The sequence below is a fragment of the Podarcis filfolensis genome (genome assembly GCF_964270895.1).
Source record: "Podarcis filfolensis genome assembly, chromosome: 3".
In the NCBI taxonomy this organism is placed as follows: Eukaryota; Metazoa; Chordata; class Lepidosauria; order Squamata; family Lacertidae; genus Podarcis; species Podarcis filfolensis.
The window spans coordinates 113,750,404-113,769,210 of NC_139606.1; the positions used below are offsets into that span (position 1 = coordinate 113,750,404).

Here is an 18,807-nt window from a genome sequence, read left to right on the forward strand (position 1 = left end):
CTAAAGCAGTCTTAATATTTGTAGATGCGGAGAAAGCTTTTGACAATATTTCTTGGAGTTTTATGAAGAAAAATCTTCAGGGGATGGGGGTTGGTCAAGGTTTTGAGAACGGTATAGGTGCAATTTACTCAGAACAAAAGGCTAAACTAATTGTTAACAATGTGGTGACAGAGGAATTTAAGATAGAGAAAGGGACACGACAAGGCTGCCCAATTTCCCCATTGCTCTTTATTTCGGTTCTGGAGGTTTTGCTAAATATGATCAGAAGGGACCGTTTGATCAAAGGTATACAGGTCGGAGCCAAACAGTACAAATTGAAAGCTTTTGCAGATGATTTAGTACTGACGTTACAGGAGCCAGAATCTAGTACTAAAAGAGTATTGGAATTGATTCAAGAATTTGGTCATGTGGCAGGATTTAAGCTGAACAAGTTAAAAACTAAGGTTCTTGAGAAAAACTTAACACCGATTGAGAAAGAGAGGTTTCAGAAGGAGACAGGTTTAACATTGGTTAAGAAAGTGAAATATCTGGGGGTTAACATGACTGCTAAGAACTTAAATTTATTTAAAGACAATTATGAGAAATGTTGGTCAGAAGTGAAAAAGGATCTAGAAATATGGTCAAATTTGAAGCTGTCCTTGTTAGGTCAAATTGCTGTTATAAAGATGAATGTATTGCCAAGAATGTTATTTCTGTTTCAATCATTGCAAATTTTGGACAAAATGGACTGTTTCAAGAAGTGGCAGAGAGATATTTCTAGATTTGTCTGGCAGGGCAAGAAGCCCAGAATAAAATTTAAAATATTAACTGATGTAAAGGAAAGAGGTGGATTCGCCCTGCCAGACCTTAAACTCTACTACGAATCAGCAGCATTCTGCTGGTTGAAAGAATGGCTGCTTCTTGAGAACACAGACATTTTGGATTTAGAAGGTTTTAATAACGTTTTTGGGTGGCATGCATATTTGTGGTATGACAAGGTTAAAGCACATAAAGCATTTAAAAACCATATTGTCAGGAAAGCATTGTTTAATGTCTGGATAAGATATAAGGACCTACTTGAAAATAAAACCCCAAGGTGGTTGTCACCAATGGAAGCAAAGGCCCAGAAAAAGCTCAATATGGAGGCCAAATGGCCAAAATATTGGGAAATTTTGGAACAAGAAGGAGATAAATTGAAATTGCAGAGTTTTGAGAAACTAAAAGATAAAGTGCGAGATTGGCTTCATTATTATCAAATAAGGGAGGCTTACAAGTTGGACAAAAAAATTGGCTTCCAGGTGGAAAAATCAAAATTGGAAACAGAACTGTTAGACCCCAAAACTAAGATACTTTCAAGAATGTATAACTTGCTGCTGAAATGGAACACTCAGGATGAAACGGTTAAATCTGCTATGATTAAATGGGCACAAGATGTTGGACATAACATTATGTTTGCTGACTGGGAACAGTTGTGGACCACAGGTATGAAATTTACGGCATGTAATGCCTTAAGAGAAAATATTATGAAAATGATATACAGGTGGTACATGACACCAGTCAAGCTTGCAAAAATCTACCATTTGCCCGATAATAAATGTTGGAAATGTAAAGACAATGAAGGTACATTGTTTCACCTTTGGTGGACGTGCCCAAGGATTAAGGCTTTCTGGGAGATGATATATAATGAAATGAAAAAGGTATTTAAATATACCTTCTTGAAGAAACCAGAGGCCTTTCTCCTGGGCATGGTCGGCCAATTGGTGTTAAAGAAGGATAGAACTTTTTTTATGTACGCCACAACAGCAGCAAGAATACTTATTGCAAGGTATTGGAAGACACAAGATTTACCCACTCTGGAAGAATGGCAGATGAAAGTGATGGACTATATGGAATTGGCGGAAATGACTGGCAGAATCCGAGACCAGGGAGAAGAGTCGGTGGAAGAAGACTGGAAGAAATTTAAGGACTATTTACAGAAACACTGCAAAATTAATGAATGTTAAAATGATGCTGGAATGAAATGAAGCGGTTTTAGTAACAAGGTTAAAAAGGAGTATGTAAATAATGATTTATTAAATAGATGAAATTATAAGGTTATAATATGTCAAGATAAAGGACTAAAATAAAAACAAAGAGGGAAAGGATTTGTTGAATTAACCATTCGAAATGGAATACAAAAAAGGGAGGTGTGAGGAGGTCAGGGAAATAAGTGAATGAAAAATAAGACATTGAAAGATGGACTCATTTTTTTACTGTCTTTTCTATTTTCTTTTTTTTTTTACTCTGTATTTTTTATTGTTTGTTTTCTTTCTTTATTATCTTATTATTTTTGTAAACTCTTTTTTGAAATTTGAATAAAATATCATTAAAAAAAAAAAGACAAATACATACCAGTATAACCTTATGGGACGTGGGTGGTGTTGTGGTCTAAACCACTGAGCCTCTGGGGATTGCCAGTCAGAAGGTTGGCAGTTCGAATCCCCGTGACAGGGTGAGCTCCCGTTGCTCTGTCCCAGCTTCTGCCAACCTAGCAGTTCGAAAGCACACCAGTGCAAGTAGATAAATAGGTACCGCTGCAGCAGGAAGGTAAACGGTGTTTCCCTGAGCTCTGGTTTCCGTCACAGTGTTACGTGTCAGTATATGGAAACATCACCGCTGCAGACAGCCAGATTGTTGACATCACATGATGTGCCTATCTGTGGGAAAGAAGAATTTCCCAGGACGTTCACAGGCTGGATAAGTCTTTGTGAAGAGTGTAACTTGAAACCTTCCGACTGCGCATGTTCAGGAAGTTTGTCAGACGTGCTAGAAGACCTGAACTGAAAGGACGTGTTTTTCTCTAGTGCTGTAATGTCAGAAATAAACATCATGTAAATAGATTTCTGACTTGTTTTCTTTCCCCTGCGGAAGCAGGAGGGAGGGGGTTGTGCATTTTACCCACGCCTATCAAAATCTCCCTGGTCTGTCTGGATATCAGCCAGAGGAGGTTACCGGTATGCAAGCTCCGAGGACAGTGAGAGGGGCCAGCCTCTATGGAGGGGGCTTGCAAACCAACCGCCAGAAGCGGTTTATTCATGCTGGCCACATGACCCGGAAAGATGTCTGTGGGCAAATGCTGACTCCCTCAACCTGAAAGCGAGATGAGCGCTGCAACCTCATAGTCACTTTTGACTGGACTAAACCGTCCAGGGGTCCTTTACCTTTTACCTTTATAACCTTATATTGTAAACCACCCTGTGATCCTCGAATGAGGGACAGTGAATAAATTAATAATAATAATAATAATAATAATAATAATAATAATCTTTGCACACATCTGAGAAAGCCAACTCTGACGCACAATGGCTTACGCCATAAAAATGTGTTTTGAGTCTTTGAAGATGCCTCTTTCTTGTTTTTTGTTGCAACAAACTAGTTCTTGCAAGTCTTTCTAGGTTGTTGTTTTTTTTTTTTTTTTGCAACAAACTAATAATGCAGCTGCCTCCTCTGGAAGTTGCATTTGCCCAGTGAGCTTAAAAAGGGAGTTGTTAGCCGTTTCCCCCAAAATGGCAAAATCATTTTGGTGTCCTTTTTAAGATTGTAAACCTGAGGCTTTCTTCTCTTCTTTTTTTCGTGATATGTAAGCTGCTCTGGGAGCCTTTTTTTTTTAGTGTGGGGTTTGAAAAATAGGAAAGAGTTTTAAATAAATACAAATGAAGCAAATCTGGCACAGGGTTTTTCTTGTATAAGATGGAAGCCAGTTGGTCGTACAGCACCATTTCTAAGCGCCAACTAAAACATTTATTTGTAATTTGCCTTATTTCTATCATGGCACACCGACCTTCCAAAGGATCCCAGTGCTGTTCTCAACAGCCATATTTAAACAGCAGCAAAACAGAGGAAGGTACGAAGGATTTAAGATGGTGATGATGTTAATAGTAAACGGACTGTAGGAACAGGGGCGATATTTCTGAGGGCTGGAACACATTTTCAAGCGTCCAATTTCTGTTTTCAACACCTGCTCTGTTAATTTTTTTAAAAAAAAATTCTCTCTTGCAATGATAAGCAACAGCAGCGCCAAAAAAAAAACCCCACACACGTCACCACAACTTTTCCTAATGGCCCAGCCTAAAAAAATCAATCGTTTCCCGGCTCTTCTTTGCTTAACAAAAGCGACAAAAACGGACTCCGTTTTCCATGGTGGCGTGAGGAGAATGTGGTTAGTTTCACACGCAGCGATTTTGTTACTTTAACCTTCTTTTATTGTTACCGGTATATGTATTTCTATTGTGCCCTCACGCAGCGCTTCGTGAGGGGAGAAGACGAGAAAGAGAAAAAGGCGGGAAAAGCCGTTATAGAGTCTCCCGCCGCCGCGCAAAGGCTCGTGGGAAAACACCCCCGCTTCCCGCGCTCGGGCCAGGGTCGCGAGAGCGGTGCGGGAGGGACGCTTTGGCGTAGAAGCGAGGCGGTTGTCATGCCACGTAGCGACGGCAGGGGGCGCGGCAGCGGCGGCGGCGGCTGCGCTCCTTATATAAGAGGGCGGAGGGAGTGGGCGTGGCTTGGCTGCAGGTGGCTGCGTCGCGCGCTGGAAGCAGGAGGTGCGCCCGGAGCTCGCGCTGGCGGTGGCTATGAAGGAGACTTGCGGGTAAGGGGTGGGCGTGGCCCTGCTGCTGCTGCTGCTACAGCTGCATTATTCATTCATTCATTCAATTCATTCATTGTCCAGGAACCAGCAGCTTCTCTAGGCGTGGGATGGGTTTTGGGGCGGGCGACTGCTTCTCGCTCTCCTCGCCCAGTTTGTTTTTAATAATAATAAATATTATTATTATTATTCTTTACCTGTTTGAAACTTGGCGTCCTTGGGAGAAATTGCTTTTACTGCACCCGTTTTTAGCTCTCTCTGGGCCGATGCCGCTTACAGAGAGAAAGAAGAGGAGCTGTAATTAGTTAATGGCAGCCAAACAGCCTCAGCTGCGTTTAGAAAAGACTGGAAGCACGTCTTGCTGCTGCTCGTAGTTCCGATGGCAGTTACGTGCTTTTGTGTTTTTGTTTTGTAAGCCGCCCTGTGTGACCCTCGGATAAAGGGCGGCGTGGATATTGAATAAATCGTAACAATAATGAATACTGTGGCATGTGCTTTTGCGTGCCTGAATTGGTATTGCCAGATGAAAAGTTGGCAAGAGGGTGTTGTGGGTGGGGTTTTTTTTGTTAATTATTACTACTATTATATATTAATTTGCACCCCGCCCTTTTCCCTGACTGGGCGCAAGGCGGCTTACAGGTAAAAACAAGAACTCCATATCCACTGTTCCCCCTAGGTTCTTCAGAGCAGACAAGATGAAGTATAACAACTCCAAAAAGCACATAGTTAAAACGCCTGAATTTCACACAGTGTTGTGTTTGTTGACCACCAGGCTAAAAGGGGTTAAGACAAATTCATGCCTCTGACTACCATTTACTGGGAATTGCAGGTGAGGAGAGCTTGCTGGATTTGGCCAAAGGCCCATCTATTCCAGCTCCCTATTCTCACAGTGGGAAGCCTGTTATGTACTGAAGTTCTCACCCTGGGCCAGCAGGGGGATACTGTAGATAGTTCAGGTCCACATATGCAAATAAGGGAACGAAAGTGACATTCAGTGATTGGATAGTTACAAAAAATGGTTACTGTTGCGTTCTAGTGGAGCTCTATATAAACAGGCTGACTGAACCCTTCAATTCAGTTCTGTTCTGGCCTGTGAATAAACAAGAGCTGTTTGAAGAATCGCTGTGTTGTCTGACATGTTCACCCACAACTTTACAAAGCCTATAACCCGAACATGAGCATAGCAGCAAGTCAGCTCTCCTAAGGTTTCCAGCAGCTCATATTCAAAGGCATACTGCCTTCCACAATGGTGGTGTTGGAAAATGGTACACAAAGGAGAAAGAGATTCTCACCCAGTCTGCTCCCGGATGTGCATATTTTGTATAGAAGGACCTTCAAAAAGGTGTGCCCCCAGCTGTTCTCAGAAGTGAAAAAGACAACCCCTATATTATCATGCCGTGTATTGCAAAATAAAAAAATTGCTCTGTTGGTGCTACACTCCTGGTCAACAGTTAGATGCCCTGGAGTGGAGAACCACTTTGACAATAGGATTTGTGGGGAAGAGGGAAGTTTTGCTAAGGTCCTGACTCACTCCTCTACAAATGCTCTATCCATTAAAAGTATTTTACTTGGCCGCTGAAGGACCAGTCAGCATGGGCGAAGCCAGGATTTATTAGGGGGGCGGGTGAGGCATTATGTTGGAGGGGTAGAACTGGGTTATCTGTGACGCAGTTGGTATGTTAAGTATTTTTATTTATTTGATTTGGGAGGCATCTGGACACCCAGGCTACGCCCATGCTAGACAGTATCGCTCAGAGTATTGGGCTTTGCCCCAAAGGTCTGGTAAAAGCTGCAATGCGCTCTATGTGGGGCTACCTTTGAAGGTGACCCGGAAACTACAACTAATCCAGAATGCAGCAGCTAGACTGGTGACGGAGCAGCCGCCGAGACCACATAACACCGGTCTTGAAAGACCTACATTGGCTCCCAGTACGTTTCCGAGCACAATTCAAAGTGTTGGTGTTGACCTTTAAAGCCCTAAATGGCCTTGGCCCTATATACCCGGACACTGAGGTCCAGCGCCAAGGGCCTTCTGGCGGTTCCCTCACTGTGAGAAGCCAAGTTACAGGGAACCAGGCAGAGGGCCTTCTTAGTAGTGGCACCCGCCCTGTGGAACACCCTCCCCCCAGATGTCAAAGAGAACAACAACTACCAGACTTTTCAAAGACATCTGAAGGCAGCCCTCTTTAGGGAATCTTTTAATGTGATCTGGATTACCCAAGCATGTTGGTAGTCCATGAAATCGGAAAGCAATATTGATAGAGCCTTCAGGATACAGTAGTACTGTTGTTTTTCTGCAAGTGTGGCTCTGGATTATGAATGCACATTGGTAGATTTTGGGCTGATACAGTGGTACCTCGGAAGTTGAACGGAATCCGTTCCGGAAGTCCGTTCAACTTCCAAAATGTTTGGAAACCAAGGCACTTCTTCCGATTGGCTGCGGGAAGCGTTGAACGTTCGGGTTCCAAAGAACGTTCACAAACCAGAACACTTCTGGATTTGTGGCGTTTGGGAACCAAAACGTTCAACTCGCAAGGAGTTCAGGATCCAAGGTACGACTGTATTTAGAATAAAGCTGCTTTTTATGTTAAACTGCTTACTTCTAATACAGGCACCCCCAAACTTGGCCCTCCAGATGTTTTGGGACTACAGTTCCCATCATCCCTGACCACTGGTCCTGTTAGCTAGGGATGATGGGAGTTGTACTCCCAAAACATCTGGAGGGCCAAGTTTAGGGGTGCCTGTTCTAATAGAAGTACACTTGCCGTGGTTGGTTATGGACCTGTTCTATGCCAAATCTTGTTTTGTTACATTCTGAATTTCTCTGCAGTCTTGTAACATTGATAGTAAAAGAAATAAAGAAATGAAACTTTAGCTAATGGTTTACATGGGTGAAATGGTATTTAGTACCATTTCCTTGCTGTAAGAAACTGTGCGACTTCCTTTTAAATCACATGATGTGTCAGGGAGTTGTAGACTTCCTAGAAGCCTGCATTGATACTGCTAGAAAGCTTTGACATTTACTAAAATAGAAAAGTGCATGTTAAGTTTGTTTTTCTGTGTGCAACATCACACTCACCGACGTTAATAATTTCTACTAAATACCTGCAGTTTAGTGCATGCGGTTTTTAAAAGTGTGTGTGTTTCTTTGTGAGACAACTTCTCTCCTTTATCATGTTTAATGTGACTTTTCCTGTATAGAAATTATTTGGAGAACCAGCCGCAAAGGCACTACGGGGTCACTGCTCCAATTAGCTTGGCTCCTCCGAGGGAAATAGATTACATCCACACACAGAAGCTGATTGAAGCCATGAAGCCTTTTGGTGTATTTGAAGATGAGGAAGAGCTTGGTCGCAGGTAAGAGTAAACAGGCACAGTGTAACAGCTAAAGCAGTAAACTTTTTACATACAGTGACAAATATATAATATGGTATCCAGGTTGTATGGGTTGTTAGGGGGAGGGGACGCGGGTGGCGCTGTGGGTTAAACCACAGAGCCTAGGTCTTGCCGATCAGAAGGTCGGCGGTTCAAATCCCCATGATGGGGTGAGCTCCCGTTGCTCGGTCCCTGCTCCTGCCAATCTAGCAGTTCGAAAGCACGTCAAAGTGCAAGTAAATAAATAGGTACCGCTCCAGTGGGAAGGTAAACGCCGTTTCCATGAGCTGCTCTGGTTCGCCAGAAGCGGCTTAGTCATGCTGGCCACATGACCCGGAAGCTGTACACCGGCTCCCTCGGCCAATAAAGCGAGATGAGCGCCGCAACCCCATAGTCGGTCACAACTGGACCTAATGGTCAGGGGTCCCTTTACCTTTTTAGTACCTCTGGTGGGGGACACGTCATGCTCCGTCTGGGGTAGTTTGTTCACCTTTGGTCCACACCCTGCACTCGGCTCTCGCCTGTGGCTTCTAGAAGCTGTCAACATGCAACGGCAGCCACACGCCAGGAACTGCTTCAACTGGCCGGCTAAACCAGGTGAGGGTAGCCGATGGGTCTCAAACCCTTGGAGTTAAGGACCTCCCTTCCATGTGAAGACAGGCTCCAGCAGATTGAGGAGACCAGACCAATAGTGGGTCAAGAAACCCATTTTTCAGCATGGACTGTAGAGGAAAGTGGGGGGCAGATGGGGCTGCTCAACCTGGGAAGGTCACCCATCAAGGAGAAGGAAAACTGATCCTAAAACTCTGCTGCATTGCGGGACATCTTCAGGAGAAGAAAGGGCTCAGGAGCAAACCCTACACAAAGTCAGAGTGGAGTCCCTAAGACGGTGCCTTGTACGCCTCCGTCCAGCAACTCCTGCAGCCAGTCTGGTGCCAAACGTATTGCTCTGCTTTCCTTTGGACCAGGGCCTTCTCAGTGATGGCTCCGACCTGATGGAATGTTCTGTCCCATGAGACTAGGGCCCTTCAGGGTTTAACCTCCTTCCACCGGGCCTGTAAGACAGCGCTATTCCACCTGGCATTTAATTTGAATCCAGCCTGATCTTTTATTTCTCTTCTCTTCCCTCTCCCTCCCCTTTTATGAAGATCAACCGCTCTGAGACCCCACAGCTAATTCTTTCCTGGCCTCCTCGCTGGCCCAAGTAGGACTAATTCAGCCAGCTAGCCCTGGTGACTATCTAATGCTTATTAGATGGATTTTCCCCAAATTGATTTCTGAATTTTGAATTTTATTGTTATTCATGTTTTTATACTGTATTTTATGTTTCTTTTACAATTAAGTGTTTTAAATTGTTGTTAGCCACCCTGAGCCTGGTTTTCTGAACCGGGAAGGGCGGGGTATAAATAAAAATTTATTATTATTATCAGCGAGGCTGGGGGAGTGGGTCTTGTTGTCTAGGCAGCCCAGGACCTCCAGACACAGTGCCCAGCCTTTGCGGCCTGGGGAGGTCATTTTGGTGCTTCTAGTGCAGTGGTTTGACTCCTGGAGGCGCACTCCATTGTCTCTCGAGAGATGCCTACTATATGATATCCACACCCCCACCCCCCAATAAGAGTGTGAGACAGTACATTAACACACAAATGATTTTTATCAATCCATACAAATTATCCACATTCCCAGAATGTCTTGGGGACAGCACAAAAGTTGTTTTTCCCGTCGCAGACAGTAGTTCCCAGAGAAGCATATAGTTTAGGCTGTGCTGTTCAAGATAACCATATCTGCAAAGATGCTTCGGAACGTTTGCCTTTAAGACCAGTTTCCTTCGTACATTGAACAAATGGCCACCGTATTGCATAATATTTGTTCAAATTACTAAGCTTATAGTAATTACCGGAAGGCTATCCGCGTTAATCTGCTGCAGCAAAAACAGTGAAAAGTGACCAAATTATTGCGTTGTAGAAGAAGAAGAAGAAAAAGAAAAAGAGTTTGGATTTGATATCCCGCCTTTCACTCCCCTTCAGGAGACTCAAAGCGGCTAACAATCTCCTTTCCCTTCCTCCCCCACAACAAACACTCTGTGAGGTGAGTGGGGCTGAGAGACTTCAGAGAAGTGTGACTGGCCCAAGGTCACCCAGCAGCTGCATGTGGAGGAGCGGAGACGCGAACCCGGTTCCCCAGATTAGGAGACTACCGCTCTTAACCACTACACCACACTGGCTCACTGTAGCTTTTGTCAATCTCGGCCCACTTCAACAGATGCCTAAACTGACAGGTGTCATAGGTGGGATCAGGAAAGGAGTGAATTGAGGGGATGAATGCAGGAAGAAGGAGGCAGTGACTGCTACCTGAAAGCAAAATAGTTACTGTGACCCATTAACAAGGCATTAACAGTGTTGTTTCCTGCCAGCCTAGCAGTTCGAAAGCACAAAGTGCAAGTAGATAAATAGGTACCGCTCCGGCGGGAAGGTAAATGGCGTTTCCATGCACTGCTCTGGTTTGCCAGAAACGGCTTAGTCATGCTGGCCACGTGACCCGGAAGCTGTACACCGGTTCCCTCGGCCAATAAAGCGAGATGAGCGCCGCAACCCCAGAGTCGGTCACGACTGGACCTAATGGTCAGAGGTCCCTTTACCTTTTTAACAGTGTTGTTGTTGTTTTTGACCCATTAACACTAACATTGAAGCTACCACAATTTCTGCTACTTCTTTTAAATCTTCCCTTTTTAACATTTTCCCCCCATTGCAGGATAGTTGTTCTCAGTAAGCTAAATAATTTGGTCAAAGAGTGGATTGTGGAGGTTGCAGAGAAGAAGGTAAGAAGTTTGTCAAAGACATAATTTTTTATATTGGCCTACTCCTTCTTGCAAAAGGGACGTGGATGGCGCTGTGGGTAAAACCTCAGCGCCTAGGACTTGCCGATCGTCAGGTCGGCGGTTCGAATCCCCGCGGCGGGGTGCACTCCCGTTGCCCGGTCCCAGCGCCTGCCAACCTAGCAGTTCGAAAGCACCCCCGGGTGCAAGTAGATAAATAGGGACCGCTTACTAGCGGGAAGGTAAACGGCGTTCCGTGTGCTGCGCTGGCTCGCCAGATGCAGCTTGTCACGCTGGCCACGTGACCCGGAAGTGTCTTCGGACAGCGCTGCCCCCGGCCTCTTAAGCGAGATGGGCGCGCAACCCCAGAGTCGGACATGACTGGCCCGTACGGGCAGGGGTACCTTTACCTTTACCTTTACTCCTTCTTGCCTTTTGTAGCTAGGATTCTGTAGTTCTTGCTTTAAGATTCTGGATCTTCAAAGGGCAAGCTATTAACACCTGCCATGATGCACACATCCTCAAGTATACAGCAAGTCCATTGCTGTGGGAGAGTCCTCTCTAACCTCTCCCCTTCTTCCCCCACACCTGCCCCACCAAGCCCTGGGTAGTACAGTGGTACCTCGGGTTAAGAACTTAATTCGTTCTGGAGGTCCGTTCTTACCTGAAACTGTTCTTAACCTGAGGTACCACTTTAGCTAATGGGGCCTCCCGCTGCTGCCACGCGATTTCTGTTCTCATCCTGAAGCAAAGTTCTTAACCCGAGGTACTACAGTGGTACCTCGGGTTACATATGCTTCAGGTTACATATGCTTCAAGTTACAGATGCTGCTAACCCAGATATAGTACCACGGGTTAAGAACTTTGCTTCAGGATGAGAACAGAAATCGTGCTCTGGCAGCGTGGGGGCAGCAGGAGGCCCCATTAGCTAAAGTGGTGCTTCAGGTTAAGAACAGTTTCAGGTTAAAAACGGACCTCCAGACCGAATTAAGTACTTAATCTGAGGTACCACTGTATTTCTGGGTTAGCGGAGTCTGTAACCTGAAGCGTCTGTAACCCGAGGTACTACTGTAGTCCACTAAATTCTTGCACTACTGCATTGGGATTCCCCCCCCTTCCTATCCTCCTGTGCGCACCCAGCACCCTAGGTTTTTCTGAAGAAGTATACTCAGAGTCGCAAGTGATTTCATGCTCTTTATTCAGCTCATAGTGGTGAGGAGGAATGAATGAAAGTCCCCTCAAAGCATCTGCTTTATATACATTATTTACACAATGGGCTGCACATGATTGGCTAATTCTGGTATTCTCCTGTAGGCCAATCAGGTTGTGGATTCACTTCTATCTGGAGCAGGATTGGGTGGTTCCTGCCAACCAATCATACTGCTGCATTGTTCTAGGACCAATCAGACTGCTGCATTCTGAATCCTATTGTTCTAGGACCAATCAGACTGCTGCCTTTTGGATCCTATTGTTCTAGGACCAATCAGACTGCTGCAGTTTGGATCCTATTCAACTCAGTACATAACACTGTCTCTATCTTTTTTGAGGGTGGGGGACAAAAGTCAGAGTGTATACTTCATTTCTGCTGATGTGCTTGAAGCAGTTCATGCCGTAAGATATTTTAATAGACCTGCTTTAAACGGACCAAAGAACAGGGAGAAAGGAGGAAACAGGCAGATTGAAAGTACAGTGGTACTTCTCGCTACGAACTTAATTCGTTCCAGAGGTCCATTCTTAACCTGAAACTGGTTTTGTTTTTTACAATTTAATTTATTTAACATAATTATTACAAAATATAAGCAAAATATTGCAAATACATACATACATATTTCAGATAAGCACACATGTATAAAAAAGAATAAAAGAAAAAAGGAAGAAAAGATGAAAGAAAAAGAAAAAATAAAGAGAAGAAGAAAAGTTGGAAGAATTTCTTCCAAATTTATTCTACAAATATCTCACTAATACAATTTCATTGATTGACTTCCATCGCTTACACTGCACTTCATATATACATTTTAAACAAGATTGTATCTGTTATTCTGTATTTTTCTCATACAATCTCACAAAAATATTCTAATCAGTAAGTTTTCTAAATCTTTCATAAATCTATTCTAAACACAACCAATACCTTACATTTAATCTTTGTCTACATAAACTGTACTGAACTAGAGGCTTGCTTTCGCTAATGGGCCCTCTTGTTGCCGCTGCGCTGCCAGCACACGATTTCCGTTCTTATCCTGGGGCAAAGTTCTCAACTCGAGGTAGCTCTTCCAGGTTAGCGGAGTTTCTAACCTGAAGCGTTTGTAACCTGAAGCATTTGTAACTCGAGGTAGCACTGTACCATGGCCATTGTGTAGGAGAATTCTGGGAGAGGAGGCTCCAGAGGTCAATTGGTCCTAGCCAGGCTGATGGACAGAAGAGTGTGAAGTGGGTCTGTTGCTGCTTGCTCAGGCAAAGCAAGGTTTTGTGGTCACCGATGGTCCTTGTATGGGGAGAGAGCACTAATACTGTCTCTTCCTCTCTCCGTCCCCTTGCCCCCTGGTTTGCCCACTGGCTCCAGCAATGAAGTTATTGCTCTCACAGCACAGAAGCTTGGGTGCTGTGCACTGTCCATGCAGGTGTGAGAATTCTGTTGTGCCTTTCTGTGTGCAACAAGCAAGCACACTTGATGCGGCAGCAGTCTTCTCGGGGAACCCAGCAGGGACATAGGAAGGGGGGCAGTCTGCCCCGGGTGCCATCATGGAGGGTGGTGACAAATTATCAAGGAACAATTAAGCGGGTGGCGCTGTGGGTTAAATCACAGAGCCTAGGACTTGCCGATCAGAAGGTCGGCGGTTCGAATCCCCGCAACGGGGTGAGCTCCCGTTGCTCGGTCCCTGCTCCTGCCAATCTAGCAGTTCGAAAGGACGTCAAAGTGCAAGTAGATAAATAGGAACCGCTCCGGCGGGAAGGTAAACGGCGTTTCCGTGCGCTGCTCTGGTTCGCCAGAAGCTGCTTAGTCATGCTGGCCACATGACCCGGAAGCTGTACACCGGCTCCCTCGGCCAATAAAGTGAGATGAGCGCCACAACCCCAGAGTCGGCCACGACTGGACCTAATGGTCAAGGGTCCCTTTACCTTTACCTAGGGCGGTTCATAAAAAACTTTTTTGAAAATGCCTGCTCCAAAGGTCTTGTCTTACTACACTAGGGATTATAGAGCTATATCTGAAATTTCATGCATATTCGTTGATATCTTGACCCTCCTCCACGAAAATAACTGTTTACTTGGCTGTTTTCATATTTCGTGAAGGCTGAAATTTCAGTTCAGTGGAGCCAAAACACAATCCATCCTGTAGATTTAAGTATCTGTCCACAGTCGCCTCCTTGTTATCAGAGGCCTGTAATCCACATTCCTTTGTAAGAAAATATGTAAGAAAACTATTTTTGCAGGCAAAAAAAATAATAATGGGGGGGGGTTGACAAGAAATTTTCTGCACCAGGTACCACCTGACCTTCCTACGCCTCTTGAACCCAGTAGCTTAGATTTTCAAGGTGTAAATGTTTCCAACTTTCCTGCAGAACCTCCCATCTTCAGTCTCATCACGTTGCGGTGGCAAGATTTTTACGTTTGGTTCCTATCGGCTTGGAGTCCACACAAAAGGTATGATTCTCGTAAGACTCCTCAACCTGGGAAGTAGTTAGCCTTAAAGCTGCTGAAAGCTGCTAATTTGAGGGCCTTTTCTTCTTGCAGGTGCTGATATAGATGCTCTCTGTGTTGCCCCTAGACATGTGGAAAGGTCAGACTTCTTCCAGTTGTTCTTTGAGAAGCTAAAGCTCAAAGATGGCATCAGGAACTTAAGAGTAAGTAAGTCTCTTGTCTTGCTTGGACGAGCCGGTGTGTGTAATATTTACTCGTGTGCATGCTGACTCCATTGAAAAGCGTTGTGGCCTTTTTAGACTTTACCGATTGGTGGGGTCTGCGTTGCTCCCGGACGGGAGGAAAGAAGTCAAATGACACCGAGGTTTGGTTCAGAGAAAGAGTTTATTCTGCTCTCTGGATAGCAGAAGGCACTTGCGTGGTCAGTTCACAGCAAGTCCGCAGAAAGAGAAATTTCACACGGTATATATATCCTCTAGGAACCCTCTCCCCCCTTCCCCAGGAATCCAGCCTCGTACGTTCATACACATAAGTTGACATCCACGAACATACACAGATGTTCCTGTACATAAGTTGACATCCATGACCATAAACAGATGTTCTTGTTCCTGTATTGTTATCTTGGGGTTAAGAGGGTCACCCAGCTATAGGAGTTTTCCATCTCTATCTCCGGCCGTGGGGACTGACAGACCCTGTCTTGCAGAGTCTGTGCGTCAGTGTGTCAGGATATTTACATCCTACAGGATAAGATAAGCCCCAGCTCTGCCGTCCCGTCTCCACTTCGGAACTGACAAGGCCATTCATTAAGCGTCACGTACTGATAAAGGAGAGGGCTTTGTTTATACAGCTGGGTTCTTGTTATACATTGGCTCAAGTGCTCAAGTTAATGGATTTTAGCTAATGGAGAAGGGCCCGTTTTTAGACTGACTGCACAGTCAGGTTTTAGATTTGGGAAACCCATTCCTTCAGCGTTGTGCTTGATGTGATTATTGGGTGGTATGAGGCCTCCTTGTAAGGAATTGGAACATTGGTCCATCTCTATGTCATACTGTTAATGCATCTCATTCCAAATGCGGTCACTTAGATTACGTAAAAGCTGTCTTAATCTCTCCTTACTACAGGCAGTAGAAGATGCATATGTACCAGTCATCAAGTTTGAATTTGATGGTATTGAGGTAAATAATAATAATCATTACTTCCTCTTTCCTTCGTAGAAACAAGTATTTACGGTGGTTTTGGGGGCAAAACTAGATGATCCATGAACCGATGTGATTGCATTTCATGAGTGCTTTAGTTGGTTAAATGGATTGCAACTGATGGGAGGATAGGTGGCAAGTTAAATAATTTAACATAGATGGGACTCACATTGGTCCAACGAGGATTAAGCATGTTCAGTGGAAGCATGAGGCTGACTTTAGAAGGTTGGGGGCGGGGAACCCGGAGGATGTAAAGACCCGGAGATGGAACAAAGCACTTTAATCATTAGTAAGGTAAAGGGACCCCTGACCATTAGGTCCAGTCGTGGCCGACTCTGGGGTTGCTTTATTGGCCGAGGGAGCCGGCGTACAGCTTCCGGGTCATGTGGCCAGCAGGACTAAGCCGCTTCTGGCGAACCAGAGCAGCGCACGGAAACGCCGTTTACCTTCCCACCGGAGTGGTACCTATTTATCTCCTTGCACTTTGACGTGCTTTCGAACTGCTAGGTTGGCAGGAGCAGGGGCCGAACAATGGGAGCTCACCCCATCGCGGGGATTCAAACCGCCGACCTTCTGGGACTTCCGGTCAGCGCCAGCAACGGTAATGGCGGATTTCCTCCGATCTCCGGAGGAAATCTGCTTCGTGGAGCTAGGGTTCTACCGCTACGGCGAAGCGGGGACCCGAAATATATCACAGGCGGGGAAGCCTGTGAACTGAAGGCTCGGCGGGCTCCATTTGCGTCCCCCCCCCCGCTGCAAAGGAGCCTTTTTAAAGGCTCCGGAACAGACCGGGGGTGAGCGGCGCGGAGCTGAGAGCTGTCTACCCGTCTCCGCGAAGTGAAGCCGCATGCCATGGTTGGAGAGCGCTGACTTCTTCCTTTGATCATTTGGACTAAAAGTAACAACCCGTGAGTAATACGGAAATTGGATATTAAAAACTTCTTTTTTGATTCGGCACGAGCGGGGAGGGCGCAAAGAGGAAGTCCGTCTCCCCCTTTTGTAAACATTTTAAAGCAAGGACAAGATAACTAAGGTTGAAAAGAACGTCTTCTTCGTGAGAAGTTAAAAGTAATTAATTTCACGTTTTGGCAGTATAAGTGAATGTGCTGGAGGATAAGAATTAACTTTGAGAGTGGAATTACTACCCCCCCCCCCAGGACCCGGGAGCGATCCGTGAGGGAGCCTGTTGAAGAGATATAGAAGACTTTGACAGCTGTCAAACTAGCTGTCAAAGCTGAGAGGAAAAAAAAGAGAGAGAACTTTGTTTCTATTGCCTTGGCTGGCTATATTTGTTACATTTAGGCAACAAATTGTCGAAAACAAAGGAAAATAAAGGATTTTTGGATTAGAACTGGAAGGAATACTAAGTAACCAGTACTCCCCTAGAGGGGGCTCTGGGACATTACAGAATGGCTGTAAGTGGAAAAATACAGATGGAACTGGAGAAAATCTTTCTTCGTCTGGGAAAATTTCAAGAACAAAGCATTGTTTTGGCTAGAAATGCTACAACATTGAATGAAAAAGCAAATAAACTTGCGGAAATTGGAAGGGACCTGACTCAAGCCTTTGTACCAGAACAAAAAGACTTTGCATCTGAGCTAAAAACTCTTGCAGCTGAACAAGAAAAGAAATTTGAGAAACTTGAAAAAGTGGGAGAAGATACACATGACAATTTAGAGGGAAAGGAAGGAGGAGCTATAATGCAGCAGAGGATTAAAGAGAGCCAAAGGCCTGCAAAGATGGATATAAAGGAAAAGACAAACTTGATCAAAGTGGAAGCAGGAGTTTTTGGGACTTTTGGACTTAAAAGAAGTAAAAAACAAAACTTGGATTACAATTCTAAATATGGAGGCCTGGCAGGAAGAAACATGGACCTTATTGGGACAGAGCTTCTCCGAGATTCGGTGCTTATCATAAAGGACTATCAAAAAAACCGGCAAAGGGGAGAGATTTAAGGGCCTCGGACGTGAGGTCACCAGGCTGACACCAGATGGATTGATGGACATCGGTTGGAGATTGAAACCGGGAAAGGCGGGGAGTGGGGTTTTGGGTATCCAAAGGCGGTACAAATATATTTGGTTTTTTTTTTTATGTAAATATTTGGTTTTGTTACTTAGATTAAAATGGGGAATTCGTGAAATGGAATTGGGGTTGACTTTAGAAAAAGGTATTAAGAATAAGTTTTGATGTATAAAGATAGAGGTTTATGTTAAAATTGGTTAAGTAAAAGGATTTAAATATAATAAGGTAAAATTTGGGGACAGGAACTTGTTGAATTAAAAATTGAATTGGAATACAAGAAGGGGAGATGTGGGGAAGTCAAGGAAATATGTGATTGAAAGTTATATGTCTGTTTTTTGTTCTTTTTTGTTTTTTGTTTTTCTTTAAACTTTTTGAAAATTTCAATAAATATTTTATAAAAAAACAAACAAACCGCCGACCTTCTGATCAGGAAATCCTAGGCTCTGTGGTTTAACCCACAGCGCCAAATTATACCTAATACAAAAGACTGATCTTTAACAACGGAATGGAGAAATAAAATATGGGAGTGTGCAGCTATGGCTAAATTAATTGATTTCATTTTAAAGATATCTAGAATAAGGGCAGAGACAGTGGTAAAAGAGGCAAAAATATATTGATTGGAGTAAAAAAATGAGGTTTCCCCCAAATAGAAACCTTGGATTTACAGTGCATTGATGGCTCAGTAGATGGGCTAAATGTTACTGATGATGTAACAGTCACTAAAACCCTCGCTTTGGGGTCAGTATAGAAAGCTGGGAACCAATTTATAAATTTATCTCCAAAATTATGGATTTCATTAGCTGAAATAGAGAAGGCCACTGCACATTGTCGAAGGCCTTCTCCACGTCAAGAAACAAAAGTATTAATCCATGTTTATTACTTACCACATAATTCATAATATCTATAATTTTACAAACACTGTCTCATTTTCCTTGCCCGTATAAGTCTTGTCTGATCTGGACTGTTAGTTTTGCTTATAACGCTGTTCAGACTTTATGCCAATATTCCAATGAAAATTTTAAAATCTGTGTTTAATAAGGATATTGGGCGATATGCAGTCACTGGTGATCGGTCCTTGCCTTCCTTTAGAATCACCACTATATTGGCTTCTTTCCAGGTCCCCAGAATATATTTTCCTATCATTTCATTCATTGTCTTTTTCA

General features: G+C 44.2%; 2 protein-coding genes and 1 long non-coding RNA gene across 3 annotated transcripts in view; 1 reads left to right on the forward strand and 2 right to left on the reverse strand.

Moving 5' to 3' along the window:
* The window catches only part of BCL11A (BCL11 transcription factor A), a 247,539-nt gene extending 244,967 nt beyond the window's left edge, over positions 1–2,572 (reverse strand). The window contains exon 1 of the mRNA XM_083605097.1: positions 2,371–2,572. The gene's annotated coding sequence lies outside the window, so the exon portion shown is untranslated. The remainder of the gene's footprint in view (positions 1–2,370) is intronic.
* The window catches only part of LOC310758873, a 536,128-nt gene that overhangs the window by 423,290 nt on the left and 94,031 nt on the right, over positions 1–18,807 (reverse strand). The gene's annotated exons all lie outside the window — the stretch shown is intronic.
* PAPOLG (poly(A) polymerase gamma) overlaps positions 4,194–18,807 on the forward strand; it is a 44,149-nt gene continuing 29,535 nt past the window's right edge. Inside the window, exons 1-6 of the mRNA XM_083605136.1 lie at positions 4,194–4,603; positions 7,802–7,957; positions 10,724–10,790; positions 14,348–14,429; positions 14,520–14,629; positions 15,548–15,601. Coding sequence (XP_083461262.1) covers positions 4,587–4,603; positions 7,802–7,957; positions 10,724–10,790; positions 14,348–14,429; positions 14,520–14,629; positions 15,548–15,601 — 486 coding nt within the window. The 5' untranslated portion in view covers positions 4,194–4,586. The remainder of the gene's footprint in view (positions 4,604–7,801; positions 7,958–10,723; positions 10,791–14,347; positions 14,430–14,519; positions 14,630–15,547; positions 15,602–18,807) is intronic.